We start from the raw sequence: 15,964 nt of genomic DNA, 5'->3' as shown, positions 1-15,964 counted from the left end.
AGATACTAGAAGAAATATCTCTTTGAAAAATTTAACTTAATTCGATACCCATTTATGTGTGACACTAAAATAGGTTTGGAGAAGTTAACAAGAGAAATAAAACTGGATCATTTCTATGTTCCCCATAGATGACGGAACGAGGAGACTGTGGAAAATTTGGCCAATGTCATCTGGCAGAAAGAGACCCTGCTTGGACATGATGATAAGAAATCATTAGTTCAAGGAAAACCCCAAATGTCCTTTCTTACAGCTCTTCCCCACAGGAAAAAAAAATACCACTAGTTCTGTATAATTTAAATATCCATGAGATTGCTTCCCTCAGGGCCTTCATATTTTATCCTAGATTTTAGCTCATTTTCCTTCCAAGCTTCCCAAACTAAGGTATCCAAGGGTGGACCGCTGGCACTCTACCCCCAGAGAGGCACACGGTGCATCTGTTCCAAGCAGAATCGCTATCCAAAGACATCTGTCTGTAGTACTCAATTCTGCGTGAAGGTTTCAAGTGAAAATATAACTGCATGTTAGCATGAGATAGGTTACCGAGTAGAATGCTGGGAATGAAGGGAAACCATCTCCCTTGTGACGGCCGTGTTCCCACAGTGCCCACCCCATCCCCAGCTCCATCTCCCTACCACACAGGGCACAAGCTCAAAGCTCAGAATTTTCTGTGGCACAATTTAAAGGTAATGCCAAGTTTCTTTTTTTTTTTTTTTTTGCAGAGACAGAGTTTCACTTTATGGCCCTCGGTAGAGTGCCGTGGCCTCACCCAGCTCACAGCAACCTCCAACTCCTGGGCCCAAGCGATTCTCTCGCCTCAGCCTCCCGAGTAGCTGGGACTACAGGCGCCCGCCACAACGCCCGGCTATTTTTTGGTTGCAGTTTTGGCCGGGGCCGGGTTTGAACCCACCACCCTCAGTACATGGGGCCAGCGCCTCACCGACTGAGCCACAGGCGCCACCCAATGCCAAGTTTCTTAATAAGGGACACCAAGCCTGTCCCTTATTAAGGGACACCAAGCCTGCCGTCATTAGCCCACACAGAGGATGATGTCTTTGATTTCATAACCACCCCTATGATTTTTCTTCTTACCAATAAAATTTTAGAGGCTTTCAGGTATTTTTGTGTAGAAAGTTTTGGAAATGCCTTTGGATGTGGTGCTAACATATGAATTTCCTTCCTCTCTCTCTTTTTTGTTTTTTTTTTTTTTTTTTTTACAGGATGGGAGCCAGTAAATTATTTGCGACCAGTCCCCAGAATCAGTGAGTAACCTCTTTTCAGAATGTTTGAGTCTCTGGTAGTTACAGATAAGCAGACAAATAGAGTCTCTGCACACCTCACAGTGGTGCTTCTCAGCACCCGTTCTGTGGTGATAGCCATCGTCAGAACGCACAGCCTCTGCAGCATTGCTGGAACGTATCAAACGCGTGGAGGGCAGGGAAGGAATCACACAAACTGTGACCCTTGCCGTCAAGCAATTTGCAAAGGAGACCACAGGCTTTGCAGATAGATTTGGGTTCTATATAACTTGATAATAGTTAATGTTTATCTTATTTTGAAAGGATTGCTTTTTTTTCTATTTTTATTTCAAAAGGATTTAACACGACCCTGGGACATTGGACTCAACTTTTTATTTTCTAAAATTGTCTACCTCTATAAATACAGTAAAACTTTTTTGATTCAGATATTGCTAATACACAATTCTTGAAAATGTGATCTATAATAGATTAAGTGGAAAGGGACCTTTGAAATGTCTATGAGGAACGGATGTGCTAAGCGAAACGGAGGGGAATACGTAAAAAGAATACGTAGTTTTTATGGCTTTAGCATGTGTGGTCCTTAGACAAAAACTTCAGCTATAAATGTCATTAAGTAGATGTGACCTTTACAGACTTTACTGACAGATCATAGTATTGAAAATAATAAGACTGGATTGCTTTCAATAAATACAGACTTCCCTATTCAGGCTGGCTTTTCCTCTGCACTTCCCAAATTATTCCAGTGAAATGAAGTTATTGTTGTATAATATTTGAACATCAGCATTTAGTGATACAAGATAATCAATTCCTATTGTTGTATTTTAAAATTTACAAATACAAGTTCTAAGTTTTGGATGTTTATCTGTAATGTTGATATCTGGATGACAAGTATTTACTTTTACAAGAAAAATGATATGTCATTATCTTTCCTTTTTCATGATTTCAAATGGCAGATAATCTTTGTTTAAGTTAAAACCCAGTAATTTTGCAAAGCAGGCAAGCCAGATTTCCAGGATAATAGGAAAGATTTGAGGTGAGTTTAAAAAAATCAGACAATGCCCTCAAAATTCAGACTGTGTTGAAAAATTGGAGTAGTGAGTCACTATTTATTCTTTTTTTATTCATCCAACATTTAGCTGAGGACCCTGATTATTGCATCAAGGCATGGAGAGATAAATAAAATTCTCTTCCTGTCTTCTTGTGCTGGCATAAGTTAAAACAGAGATGAAGACAAAATAATTTTCTCACGTGATAAGTGATGTGTTAGCCTAATAAGCAAAGTGCTTTGCGAACACAGGAACTACACCAATTAAATGTGACTCCTCTGACTCACGGATTGGAAAAATATTCAGTAACAGGTGTGACACTTGAGCTGATTTTTAAGGAAGGAATAGAATTTCTACAAGTAGAGAAAAAGAAGGGCAGCATTTCAAGCAAGAGGACAGAGACATAAACACATGTGAATTGCTCAAGAAAACCAGAGCAGACAGAGTTAGTTGCAGAGAGCTCAGGGGAGTAGGGGAGTGGAATGGGGTCCATATGTAAAGTTGTATTACTAAGAAAAGATCTTGAAACAATTGGAGCTCAGAGAAAGGTCTGAATCATCTGTGTAGACTACAAATGTGAAAAATGGGAATAAATAATACCACTCAGGGACACAGGAGACAACTTTTAGGATCAGAGAATAGAATCAGCTTTTCCCTGAGATGGGGGAAGGGTGGAATGGGAAATAGAATAAATTTGAAAATAAACATTAAGAAATTGGAGGGTGTTTGTGCCTGAAAGCTTTCATTTTCTCTCTACTATACTGTTGGATCAGTGTGGAGTGTAGAACAGGCGGGCACACATTTGAAACCCAATTCAGCCACACTGAATGATGTAATATGGACAGGTCAGATACCCCTCTAAATTTCAATTTTACCATCTGTACAATGGAGGTCATGATAACATTTAACTTACAGGTTGGGAGCTTTATAAGGTGTGTGGAAGCACTTTACAAAGTCTGATGCACTCTCTATTGAGATTATAAAATAGAGATAAAGCAGGCCTGTGGCATGCACCTGTAGTCCCGACTACTCCGAAGGCTGAGCCCAGGCTTGAGCCCAGGAGTGCAAGTCTGCAGTGACCTGTGACTGTGCCTCTGTGCTCCAGCCTAGCCGAAAAAGCGAGACCCCATCTCTAAAAAATAAAATAAATCAGAGTAGGGAGAAGAGTACATGGCTTGCATGGGTCACTGAGATTATGAAAGGTACGATATCTACCCATACATGCAAGTAAACGTGCACTGTCCAGGGGAGCTGCGAGGCTAGTGTCCTCTGTGAGCAGGAGCTTGTCTCTGGGGAAAGAGAAAAATGAAGCACAGTGGGGAACAGAAACAAGAAAAGAACATGTAAAACTGTTTTTGAACAGAATTGAAAGTCCACTGGGAAAATGTGACTTTGCAGGCACAGCCACACCTATGCAGACCAGAGCAGCCAAAGAGGATTTGATGATCCAGGGCTGGGAAAGAAGCACTCTGGCGACGAGGGGTGAGGCGAGTGGTGCACGTGCCATTGAGGAGACAGTGGGAACGTCCGGAGTCAGTGCAGACACCAGAAGTTTAGGGCCCTGGTACTCCAGCCTCGCACCGGTTTGACAGAATAGTGCCTTTTCTATTCAGACTCAGCAGCCTGTAAGCCTGAAACTCTTTGTCTTTGTCAAGTAAGCATGTGGTTCACTGAAAAGACGTCCTCTAGGTTATGCGCTATGGCCATCGGCTAAGTTTCAGCTGTGAGGCTGTTGCTCAGAGTAGGACTATGGTCAGCCAGACCCCTGCCTGACCCTCCTGCCCTCGCACCTCCCACCCTTGGTGCACAGACCCCCAACCCCAGCTTTTGCCCAGCCTCCACTTCTGTTTGAGTTTTAGTTCTTATCCAGCACACCAGGCTACGAGTTTTCTACCTTGTCTGCCTTAGAAAAGTAGAATTTGAGCTAACTACAAAAGGAGTGAAACTGAGTGCTACCTGCCCCGCAAGCCTTCAGCACCAGGTCGAAACCTCATTCCAAAATGCGCTGTCTATATTGGACGAGACTGCACTTCCTCCCACCCGTGGAAATGGGTTATCCCACCAGGAATAATGAGGAAAATGTCTTGCGTCCTCTTAAAATGTTTAGTGAGCCTTGGGGACCCCAGGAGAGGCTGCCAAGATGTATCTTGATAGTTACTAAACTTACCTTAGAGGGAGATTTGAATCGCTAGAGCTCTCGTCCTCAATTTCCCAAATGGTGATAATAAAGAAAATATAAGCTCTATCTTCCACGTTATTGACTCCTATTTTAATTAATGGAAGACACATTCCTCATTTGGGAACATGGTTGATTCACTCAGTCGGTGATTATTACGTTAAGGACACATTAAGCGCAAGGTGCTGGTGAGTAGGCAAGATCTTTGCAGATAATGAACACTACGAGTAAGCATCTCCGATGAATAATATTGAAACATGAGGAGGAGTCAGTCAAAGTCAGACAGAATTCTAGGCTCTCGGGAAATATGCAATTCCAAACGTTCATTAGGGGTTGGGTAACCCAGACCTTTTCTTTTCTTTCTTCAGCTTAGCTCCCAAAGCCCACCCCTCTGGGACTGTCAACATGAGTCACACAAAAGCCACCTCCAAGCTCCCAGCTTCCTGCACATTCCTTTTCCTCAGCCAAAATGGACCTCCCCTCAGGACACCTTAAAATCCTCACTCCCCACGTGGGACTTCTCTACATGGCAGGAGCCACGTGACGTGCAGACAGCCCTTCCTGTCCATAGCGGGAAGCATAAGTGATGCTTATTCTGGCTGGTTTCAGACAGGGGATTCTCCCTCCTTCCGCAAACATGCAGCAGTTCTTTTCTTCAAGGTGTTTTGTTTTGTTTTCTTTTTTTTTTTTTTCAATTTATTTATTTATTTTATTTTATTTTATTGTTTGGCCGTTTGGGGCCGGGACTGGGTTTGAACCTCCCACCTCCAATACATGGGGCTGGCACTCTACTCCTTGAGCCACCACTTCAAGGTGTTTTAATCTGGTGCCGTGTCAGCCAGCCCCTCTGCCCTCTCTAACTACCTTCTGTTTCTGCTTGATTTGCATGCAGTCTGATCAGAGAAGGAACCCACCTCTCATAAAAAGCAAGCACACCAACATCTATTCACTTCATTTCTTTGCCCTTAACTACCCCCTCCTTCTATTTCTCCTTTAATCAGCATGTCCCCCATTTCTAGGCCCTTTGTATATTTTCTTCTTTACTCTTCTTTCTTAATTCTTTCTTCTTTACATATCTCACAGGTTTTAGTAACTCTTGGAATATAATCTTTCATTTTATTTCCTACTCAGACATACACAAGACTCATGTCCACTCAGTGGCAAACTCAACATTAGGGCATTTTATTCATACGTTTTGCTTATTGTTTTACAAGAATCCTTTGCCATAGGGAAAGAATGTTTAATCTGGGTCAGTCTTGTGAATCCTTGACAGGAAGAACACTGCCCAGATTAGCATGTCAGATCTGGGAATCTTGATGAAATGGTCAAGGAGAGTCTTAGTAGAATCTTCTCACTTTGGAGTCTGTATTTCCCTGGGCCATCATGGACAGAAACTGGCAAAAAAAAAAAAAAAGCTTCTATTTTATGAGTGGAGAGTAATTCAAAATCATTTCTTACGGTCATCGAACTGAGAAATGTGCCCTGGAATTTCATGAAGAAAATCTCCGGGCAGGGTTTATGCACCAGCACAAGGATTCACTTATTCAAGGACAACACCTTCTTTTTATCTATTGATAGCAATCCCTCTCCCAGAGTAGAGAGCTGCTTTTGTGCACAAGCTGCAGTGCTATGTGATTGTAAAGCAAGAGTTGCTCTTCACAGGCTACTGCTGGTGCCTTGTAGAGTGCGTTCACACACAGCTCCGCAGCCTAGAGCTTTGCACGCAGTAAACACATTCTCCTGGGCATGGTTTCTGGAAAGGACTGTGCTTTACCTGTTCTCTGTGTCCTCATGCTCAGGCAGGGAGGCACATCTCATATTCAGGCAAACACCAGATTGCAGAGAGGCAGCTCCAAAACAAAAGTCAGGACTTCAGCCTGGCACAGGGCACAGCTCGGGGTATTTCTGGGGAACACATTGCTGGTTCCTCTGTGCTTAGCTTCTCTGGGGAATGAGATGAATTGAGAAGGGGGTGCTGTGGTGCTAGAAGCCAGGTCAGAATTATTATTGTGGTTAGAAGGTGAAGGGGGCAGTGACCTATCTCAGAAGTGTGGGTGTCTGGTGGGCCTGCGTGTCTGCCTGCCTCAGGGCACGCTTCCCATTGTCAGACTGAACATTCTTTTTTTTTTTTTTTTTTGCAGTTTTTGGCTGGGGCTGGGTTTGAACCTGCCACCTCTGGTATATGAGACCAGCGCCCTACTCCTTTGAGCCACAGGCATCACCCTAGAGAGGAACATTCTTTTCTATAAATCCAGGATTACTCAAGCTGGTAGGAAGGGATAGTTAAGAGACTTTTCTACAGTCTTCCTGAGCTTATGTGAGAATTAAGCCTTACAAATCTTATAAGAATTGATGAACATGATGATATTTTTTAAAAATGCAGCATAAACCTTGAGAGTCATGGCCTAACAATCTCAAATGAAAAGTCCTTGTCCTGCAGAGGGAAAAAAGTCCTCTTTTCCAGCTTCAGACACACATGCTCTCAGACGGACTCCAGGTTTCTAAGCAGTTTGGGAATTCTGTACAAACTGGGGCTACTGTACTCAGAACTCTATGGTTTATTTTTAAACCATGGAGTTTAAAAAATAACTCTAATAAACTCTGTGGTTTATTTTTAAACCATGGAGTTGTTCGGGTCTTTTTTGTGTGTAGGGGAAAGGGTTGTATATTATTATTTTTCTATGGAAATAACAAACAAAAACTGGCATCCCGCAGTTAATTTAGCTATTCTCTTAAATTTTTCCTGGTACCTGGGTTATGTGCACATATTATTTTAATAAGCTGATCTGCAAGTGTTTTTCCCCTTTTCATTGAGGTATGAAGTAATCTAGAGGGTCAAGGTTATCAATCTTTTCCTCTTGCATTAAAATGATCTGTCATTTCCATTGTGGCTACACCCAAAAGTCAATTTTTTTTGGTCTCATTAAGGTGCCCTATAGAATAATTTAGTGAGGATGGAATTCTTCTGGAAGCGTAACTACTCCCCTTGCTGGTATATTGTGGCAATGACATTCATCTTTGAAAACTTAGTACTGATTCAGGGCAGGGTATTTTTGTTTGGGGGTTTTGTTTTTGTTTTTATTTCTTGTTTTTGGTGATTATCTTGTTTTGAATTTAACAATTAATTCAGGCTTAGTTTAGTAGAATTGGATGCATTAACATTTGCATCATGAACCAAGTTGGCTAAACTTATAAAATACCAAAAACTTAAGTATTTCTTATGCCTAGAAAGGAGGGAAACATGGTGAATGGTGTTTAGTAATGAAGTTTCTTTTCAATAATAGAGTCCCTTGGGCGGCGCCTGTGGCTCAGTTGGTAAGGTGCCGGCCCCATATACTGAGGGTGGCGGGTTCAAACCCGGCCCCGGCTGAACTGCAACCAAAAAATAGCTGGGCGTTGTGGCGGGCGCCTGTAGTCCCAGCTACTCGGGAGGCTGAGGCGAGAGAATCGCTTAAGCCCAGGAGTTGGAGGTTGCTGTGAGCTGTGTGATGCCACGGCACTCTACCGAGGGCAATAAATAAAGTAAGACTCTGTCTCTACAAAAAATAAAAAAAATGGAGTCCCTTAATTTTTTAATTGGGGTATAATTTATATACAACAAAAAGCACAAATTTTAAGTGTTTGGTGGAGTAAACGTTGAAAATCATGTTTACCGATATCTTGGCCACCCAAATAAGGTATTGACGCTCACACCCTAAATAGTTCTCCACTGCTCTTTCCAGGCAATTCCAACCCAAGACTCCATCACCTCCCTGCGTGCACCTCTTCCCACTTCCCCGGCCACCACTTTCCTACTTCATAATAGTGTAGTTTGGCTGATTATCAGACTTAATGGAATTGTACAGCACGTGCTTTGTAAGGCTTCTCTCGCATTCGTATTTCTGAGATCATTGCATATATGAAAAGTTCATTCCTTTATTATCGTTCTATAATATTCCACTGTATGACTATACTACAAATTATTTACCTATTTTCTTATTTTTGACATTTTGGATGGTTTCTAGTTTGGGGCTATAATTAGTCAGACAACTGTGGACATTCTTGAACAAGTCTATTTGTGAATACAGATGTTCTTTGACTTACAACAGGGTTACATCCCAATAAACTCTTCAAAGTCAAAACTATTGTAAGTCAAATGCATTTAATGCCCTGATAAACCCACTGTAAGATCAAAAAATCGTAAGTTGAAGTGTTGTAAGTCAAGGACTGTCTGTGTATATTTTTATTTCTGTTGAATAAATACCAAGTAATGGAATTCCTAGACCATGAGGTCAATATTTAACTTTATAAGAAACTATCCAACAGTTCGCCAGCCATGTAGAAATTTCCACCTGCCCCTCATCCTCGTCAACAGTTGAGTGTGAAATGTCATCACTGTGCCTCTAACACGCACATCTCCAGTGGCCAATGATGTTGGTCATCTTTTTATGTACACATTGCCTATTTGTATATTTTCTTTGGTGAGACATCCGTTCAGGTTTTTTCTCATCTTTTGGACTGCTTATCTATTGTTGATGGTAAGAGTTCTTCATATATTCTTTGAGACATATGAGTTCTTTGAGACATAAGTACTTTGTGACATGTGTATTCTAATATTTTCCCAGTTTGGGGGTTTACCTATTAATTTTAGTAAAGTTTCCTCTTGATGAGCAGAAATTTTAAATTTTGATTTAAAAAAGTCATCTTTTTTCTCTCCCTGGTTAATGCTTTTTCGTGTCTTTGCTGAGAAATCTTTGCCCACACCAAAGTTGTGATCGTATTCTGCCACTGCTCAGTAGCTGATAATAGCAACTTTTCAAATTGGGAATAATAATAACAGTTTGCAGGCCATTTGAGGCGTGTTTATAATGACTAAAGCACAGGGATAGCGCTTTAATATTTAAGCCTGTGATTACTTGTCCGTTTTCCAGTGTCTCCTGCATGCATCCTCCTTTTATTCTTGAGAAATAGAAAATAGAAATAGAAATTTGGGTGTTTTGAGAATTGTCAGGCTTGAAGTACTAGGAAAACTCAATGTGAAGTTTGAATGCCCCATGGATGATAATGACTTTAGATAATTATCTTTATATTGCAAGTGATTTTATAGCATTATTCGCTGTCCTTGAGCAAGGACTTCCATTCCAGGGAGCAAACCGTACTATTTCTATTGTTTATCTTTACCTTGCGGGAAGAAGATGATGGCAAATTTTCAAAGTGCCCTAATAATATAATTTATCACATTAAGGTATTGACTCTCATACCCCAAATAGTTCTTTATATCATGTGCCTATCGGGGCTGGATTTAATTGATTTAAATATATGAAATCTTTAACATCCTAAAAAAAAAAAAGAGAAATATTTAACATCCTATATATACAATCTATATATAGATAATATATACACCTGTATATGGAGATAGATGTAGCTTAAATAGTATACATACAGTATTTATACATACTGTATACAGATATATGTGTGTGTATATACATATATATTTAGATATGTAAAATTCTCATAGGCCTTTACTAAGAAAATGATCTAGAACTTCAGAAAGCTCTTGTAGTATTTATTCCTTTGACTGGTGTTTCTTGCTCCACACACTGTGACAGGGACATGATATACAGTGGTGAACCAACGACCAGGGACCTGGCCTCTCCTCCTGTCTAACTGAGGAGAGAGTTAGTCAAGCAAACACAGGTACTGATTTAGATATTGTTAGATGCTTTGCAGGGAAATTACAGGGTGCCATTAAAACAGAAAAAAGGAACCATGGTTTGGGGGAGGCCTGCCTGAGCAGGGGGCATTTATGCAGACACTTGGATGGAGAGGGACCCAGCCATGTAGCAAGTAGAGAAAAATGTTCTATGTGGGAGGAGCAGCAGAGGTGAAATCCTTAGACAGGTGAGAGCTGCATAGGCCCAGGTTACAGGAGGGGAGGACAGGGAAGACAGGGCAGGAGAAAGAGGCAGCAGTCAGCATGTTGGCCACACTCAGGAGTGATGTGCATGAAAACCATCCTGCCTTTCAGGAGCTGGAAAACCAAGGCACATTCCTTACCAAAGAGGCATGCCAGGTAGGCAGGATAAGGCATTCATTCGTACTTTCGTCTAGAGCCCTACAAGAGCCTTTCATACTTATAAGCAGTGACTGGTGGCATGTGGCCTGGGATGACAAGAGTCAGGATCCTCAAGAAAGGGTTCTTCAGAAGGGCGAGGCAGAGGGGGATGCAGACCCCATGGGTTTGGATTTCAAACCCATGTAAGGGCCATGAGGTGCATGTGCGCGTACATTGAAGAACTTGGTAGAAGGTGAGGAGTCACATGGTTAGGTTGAAGAAAAGTCTTGAAATAATGTCTAGGACTTAGAACAAGACCCTGTGGGGGTCATCAAATCTCACATACAATTTGTACATCATCCCAAACTGGGCAGAAACTAGAAGCAGGGAATTCCACTAAAGGTGGTTTAAAGAGTTCATAGGAACAATGCAGAGTGATCAAGGAAAGGAAGGCATGAAACCAAGGGTAATTGTGCAGATTCCTCTACCCATTGCTCAGCCTAGTCTACCGGAGTATGTCAGCCCCTACGTGACCCTCTTAAAGACCCTCTTCAAGCCATTAGGAAGAGGGGACAAAATACTCTGGGATGGATTCCTTTCCCCGAGAGTCTGCAAGAAAAGCAAAGGTGTGACTAGAAGCTCTGAACAAGGCAGGCAGGTGAATGAGCTGGGTTAGGGCACAAAGTCAGTGTCTTCTGCTGTGTCCCGCATCCCTACCACTAGCTGGGGGACATTCACCTTCCTCAGCACCACTCCCCTCACCCTCTCCCAGGGATGCACAGTGCTGCATAGAAACACACAACGTCTTCCCTGGTGATCATTCATACTTGGGAAAATAAAATGTACAGTCTTCACACTGAAGATATTGGAGCCCTTTGAAGGAAATGAGCTGGGATATCTAAACATGGGGCATGAAATTCCAGGAAGGGAGACTACAACAGAGGCAGAATGCAGCAGTTATTAAGAATGTCTTAGCAGGGAAGTCAAGGAATTTTAACACTTTTTTTTTTTTTTTTTTATGAGCTCTGGAGTCAAGCTCAATTACTGCAAATGACAATAGATAAAACTGAGATTTAAGAGGCGGCTTAGATGGAAAGGAATATTCAGGAATAATTAACTTCATAGGCAGGAGTCAAAAGACCCAGTGTGGAAAGGAACAAGCAATATAGGGCAGAGCCCTCTGTGACCACCACCTCTCCCCAGTGAGATACATAAAGAAATAAACAAAAAAGGAAAAATGGAAGAAAGAGACTCTAAAATGGCAAAAACTGGAAAAGCAAGAAAGAAGGGTGTCACAGAAATAAATGTCAAGAAAACATCTGGAATGTGTTATTCAGAGTGTTTGCTATAATTGAGAAATCTACTAGAGATAAGCCAGCATGTTTCCCCCGGGTCTTTATAATGCATACACAGAAAATTGTTTTCATTGAATCACTGTTCAATTTTAAAATGTGGGGTGGCGCCTGTGGCTCAGTGTGAGTAGGGTGCTGGCCCCATATACCGAGGGTGGCCATTTCAAACCCAGCCCTGGCCAAACTGCAACAAAAAATAGCCAGGCATTGTGGTGAGCGCCTGTAGTCCCAGCTATTCCAGAGGCTGAGGCAAGAGAATCGCCTAAACCCAAGAGCTGGAGGTTGCTGTGAGCTGTGATGCCACAGCACTCTACCGAAGGTGACAAAGTGAGACTCTGTCTCTAAAAAAAGAAAAAAGAAAAAAAAATTTTAAAAATGCTTTTTCAGGACATGTATTTTATTTCTGACATAAATCCTCTCATTTTTGATTCATTGCTTTCTAAATCTAGAAGTAAATCTGTGGATAAGCTTGATTGTTTCATAATAGAGTAGTCTGAAGGTCTCTTTTATAACACTAAATGTATTTTTGTTGAGTCGGTTGCAAAAACATTCTTTTTAACAGATCTGCAACTCTTTAAAAGGTTTTTCACTCATTGTATTAGATATTTTTTTCATGTCTCCTGAGGCTAAATTTGGCTAGTTGATATCACTATGGAATTGGAACATAGGAGCATAGAACTAATTTCCTCATTTGACTTTTAAATTAGTTTTATGTATGTGTGTTAACTAAAATTGAAATGTTTCGATTGTGAATAATGCCAAGATGAACTGGTACACTCCATTGACTTTAATGAAGCACACATGTTTTTGCAGACTTGTGAATGACGGGCTAGTTGCAGAGTTCTTGAATCTTATTATTTAGTACGTGCTGCATTCACATATTTTATTTATGATGAAACTTACTGCGATCACAGCTCTTTAGTTTTATAAACACAAGTAAACTTAACATTTTTTTCATCAAGTTTTCCAAGGGATTGACGTTACTAAGGGTGTACCCAGCCAGTCTTTACATAAAAGGAAGAGTTGGCAATTGATTTATTAAATTCAAATCAGCTAACATTTTCTCCATGAGTATGGTATGAAAAGCACTGTGTCAAAAGATTAATTTGCAAGGAGTAAACAGATCATCTAGGTAATTCTCAGTCATTGAAACTTTAAAATGAAATTTTTGATCTTCAGTGATCATAATGAAATGCATGTAATAAGTTCAATAAGATCCAAACAACACCTGCTGGCAATATATACAAAAGAGAGAAGTGAGTGGAAATACTGAATGGTGATGTTAATTGCACAGTACCTTGAGTAAGGCTCTTTGCTAATTTTTCTAAGCCCTAAAACTCCTTTCTTGAGTTAAATCTATAAAGGTTGTTAGAAGAGTTAGACTATGCTCAGATACTTATTTTTTGTTTCCAATTACTGTGAGGGTAACAACTGATTAAGTTACGTTGTTTGTATTTGTTAGGTTAAGTCCGAGTTGTAGTGGAGTCCTTTACCCAGGAGGTGCACCAAACCCTTACACTGTGCTCCTTAGGTGAGCTCTTCCCAATCCCTGTCTCTCTTCCCCTGTCCTCCCTCCCCCCACTTGATTTTAATTATGTATTTATCTCCTGTGGGCATGTAGTCATTCATCTACTGGTTTCACGTTAGTATTGAGTACATTGGACACTTGCTTTTCCATTCTTATGATACTTGACTAAGGAGACTGTTCTTCAACTCCATCCTGGTTATGGTTATTTCAAAATATCTGAAGTCTTCATCTTTTTATGGCTGAATAGTATTCCATGGTATACTTATACCACCGTTTATTAATCCATTCATGGATCGATGGGCATTTGGGTTGATTCTGCATCTTGGTGATGGTGAGTTGAGCTGCCATAAACATTCTAGTGCAAATGTCTTCATGGTAAAAGAATTCTTTTTCTTCTGAGTAGATACCTAGTAAAGGGATTGCAGGATCAAATGGAAGGTCTACTTTTAGCTCTTTGAGCATTCTCCACACTTCTTTTCAAAGCAGCTGTATTACTTTCAATCCCACCAACAGTGTAAAAGTGTTCTCTTCTCTCCACACCCATCCATGACAGTATTTGCAGCTTTGGGACTTTGTAATGTGAGTTGCTCTCACTGGAGTTAGATCATATCTCAAGGTGGTTTTGATTTACCTTTCTCTGATGATTAAGGATGATAAGCATTTTTTCATGTGTCTGTTAGCCATTTGTCTATCTTCTTCAGAGAAGGTTCTATTCGTGTCACTTGCCCACTGATAAAATGGCCCCAAAATAGACACGTAGGTCTGTAGAAGAGAATAGAAAACATAGAGATGAAACCAGCCTCATATCGCCACCTGATCTCCAATAAACCAAACAAAAGCATACACTGGGGAAAGAATTCTTGTTCAACAAATGGTGCTGAGAGAACTGGATAACCACATGTAAAAGACTAAAACTGGACCCGCATCTCTCACCACTTACAAAAATTGACTCACAATGAAGACAAGATTTAAATCTAAGACATGAAATGATAAAAATTCTAGAAGAAAGCATGAGAAAAATTCTTGATGATATCGGCTTGGGGAAATATGTTACGATGACTCCACTCTCAGCAACAACAGAAATGAATTAAATGGGACTTAATCAAGCTAAAAAGCTTCTGTACAACTAAGGACACTACAATTAAAGCAAATAGACAACCTTCAGAATGGGAAAAGATATTTACATGCTATGAATCCAACATAGGGCTGGCTGATAACCAGAATCTACAGAGAACTCAAATTAATCAACAGAAAAAGATCTAACAAGTTCAGATACTTTTAAATATAGTTAAATTTCAAGTGATAGATCACCATCTTAGGCTCAAGATATGGTTTACTTATTTGTTTGATTATTTTCACAATTTCTTTATGTCAAACAAGTAATCAAAACACTTCACTCAATAGTAGAAGGGAAAATATCATAATAATTTATGAACGTACCAGCATTGCAAGTTATAGAGCTTTGAAAGGAATATTATGTTCAGTATGTGTAATATGCTATGAAAATTAGCTACAGCTCCAACACGCACAGACACAGATTCATGGAATGGGATATTATGGGCACCCCTTTACTCGTTGCTATAAGGTATGTTGCATGTGTCAGGAAAATCCTCACTAGTTGAAACATACATATAATCCTTTACTTCATAAATGATAGAGTTTAAGTGGCCCTGCCCAAGCTGATAGACTAAGGAAAGAATTATCTGGAAGTCATGACTCCGCTGTCCTGGCTTGACAGAGATTTGTGACAGTAGTAACACCTATGCTATAGTGGTAGCTTAACTGCTTGCACCCTGGAATTTTCCATGAGCACATGATCTAATTTAATATCCAGTTTCACAGTCTACAATTCTCTGACAGATCGCCACTACCTACAACTTTCAGCCCCACAACCGTAACTGTTGAGGGTATTTATCACTGCACCTTTTTGTGTGATTTTGGATTCTGAACTTGGAAATGTATGACTTGGATAGAATTATACGCCCACTACACCCTGTCTGTGTGATTTGAGGGAACTTGCTTTGCTTCTCTGAGCAGCAGGCTTTTGTATCTGTTTTCGCTTTTGTTTGGGTATTGTTTCTGTCTGCCTGCCGAAGTGCTCTGTAAACTACAGTTGACTCTTGAACAACACAGACTTGAACTGCCCAGGTCCACTTACACCTGAGTTTTCTTCCACCTCTGATACCCAAGAGACAGCAAGACCAACCCCTCCTCTTCCTCCTCCTCACCCCACCCAACATGAGGATGAGAACCTTATGATTAAGATCCACTTCCACTTAATGAATAATAAATACATTTTTCTGCCTTATGATTTTCTTAATAACATTTTCTTTTCTCTAGCTTACTCTTTTGCAAAAATACAGTATAGAGGGTGTCCATGTGCAATTTAAAATAGCTGTCTATGGACACTGTATATAATAAACAGGACATGTAAAATATGTGTTAATCAACTGATTACGGTATCAGTAAGTCTTCCAGTCAACAGTAGACTAATGAGTATAGTAGTTACATTTGGGGGTAGTCAAGTTATACATGGATTTTTTACTGCACGGGGACATCCGTGCCCTAATCT

General features: G+C 40.5%; 1 protein-coding gene across 1 annotated transcript in view; it reads left to right on the top strand.

The window, feature by feature from the left end:
- CHST9 (carbohydrate sulfotransferase 9) overlaps nucleotides 1–15,964 on the top strand; it is a 294,548-nt gene that overhangs the window by 181,905 nt on the left and 96,679 nt on the right. The window contains exon 4 of the mRNA XM_053571741.1: nucleotides 1,218–1,259. Coding sequence (XP_053427716.1) covers nucleotides 1,218–1,259 — 42 coding nt within the window. The remainder of the gene's footprint in view (nucleotides 1–1,217; nucleotides 1,260–15,964) is intronic.

This window comes from Nycticebus coucang, chromosome 19 (genome assembly GCF_027406575.1).
Source record: "Nycticebus coucang isolate mNycCou1 chromosome 19, mNycCou1.pri, whole genome shotgun sequence".
Classification (NCBI taxonomy): Eukaryota; Metazoa; Chordata; class Mammalia; order Primates; family Lorisidae; genus Nycticebus; species Nycticebus coucang.
The sequence above is the reverse complement of the archived record's forward strand: the minus strand, read 5'-3'. Positions and strand labels throughout refer to the sequence as shown.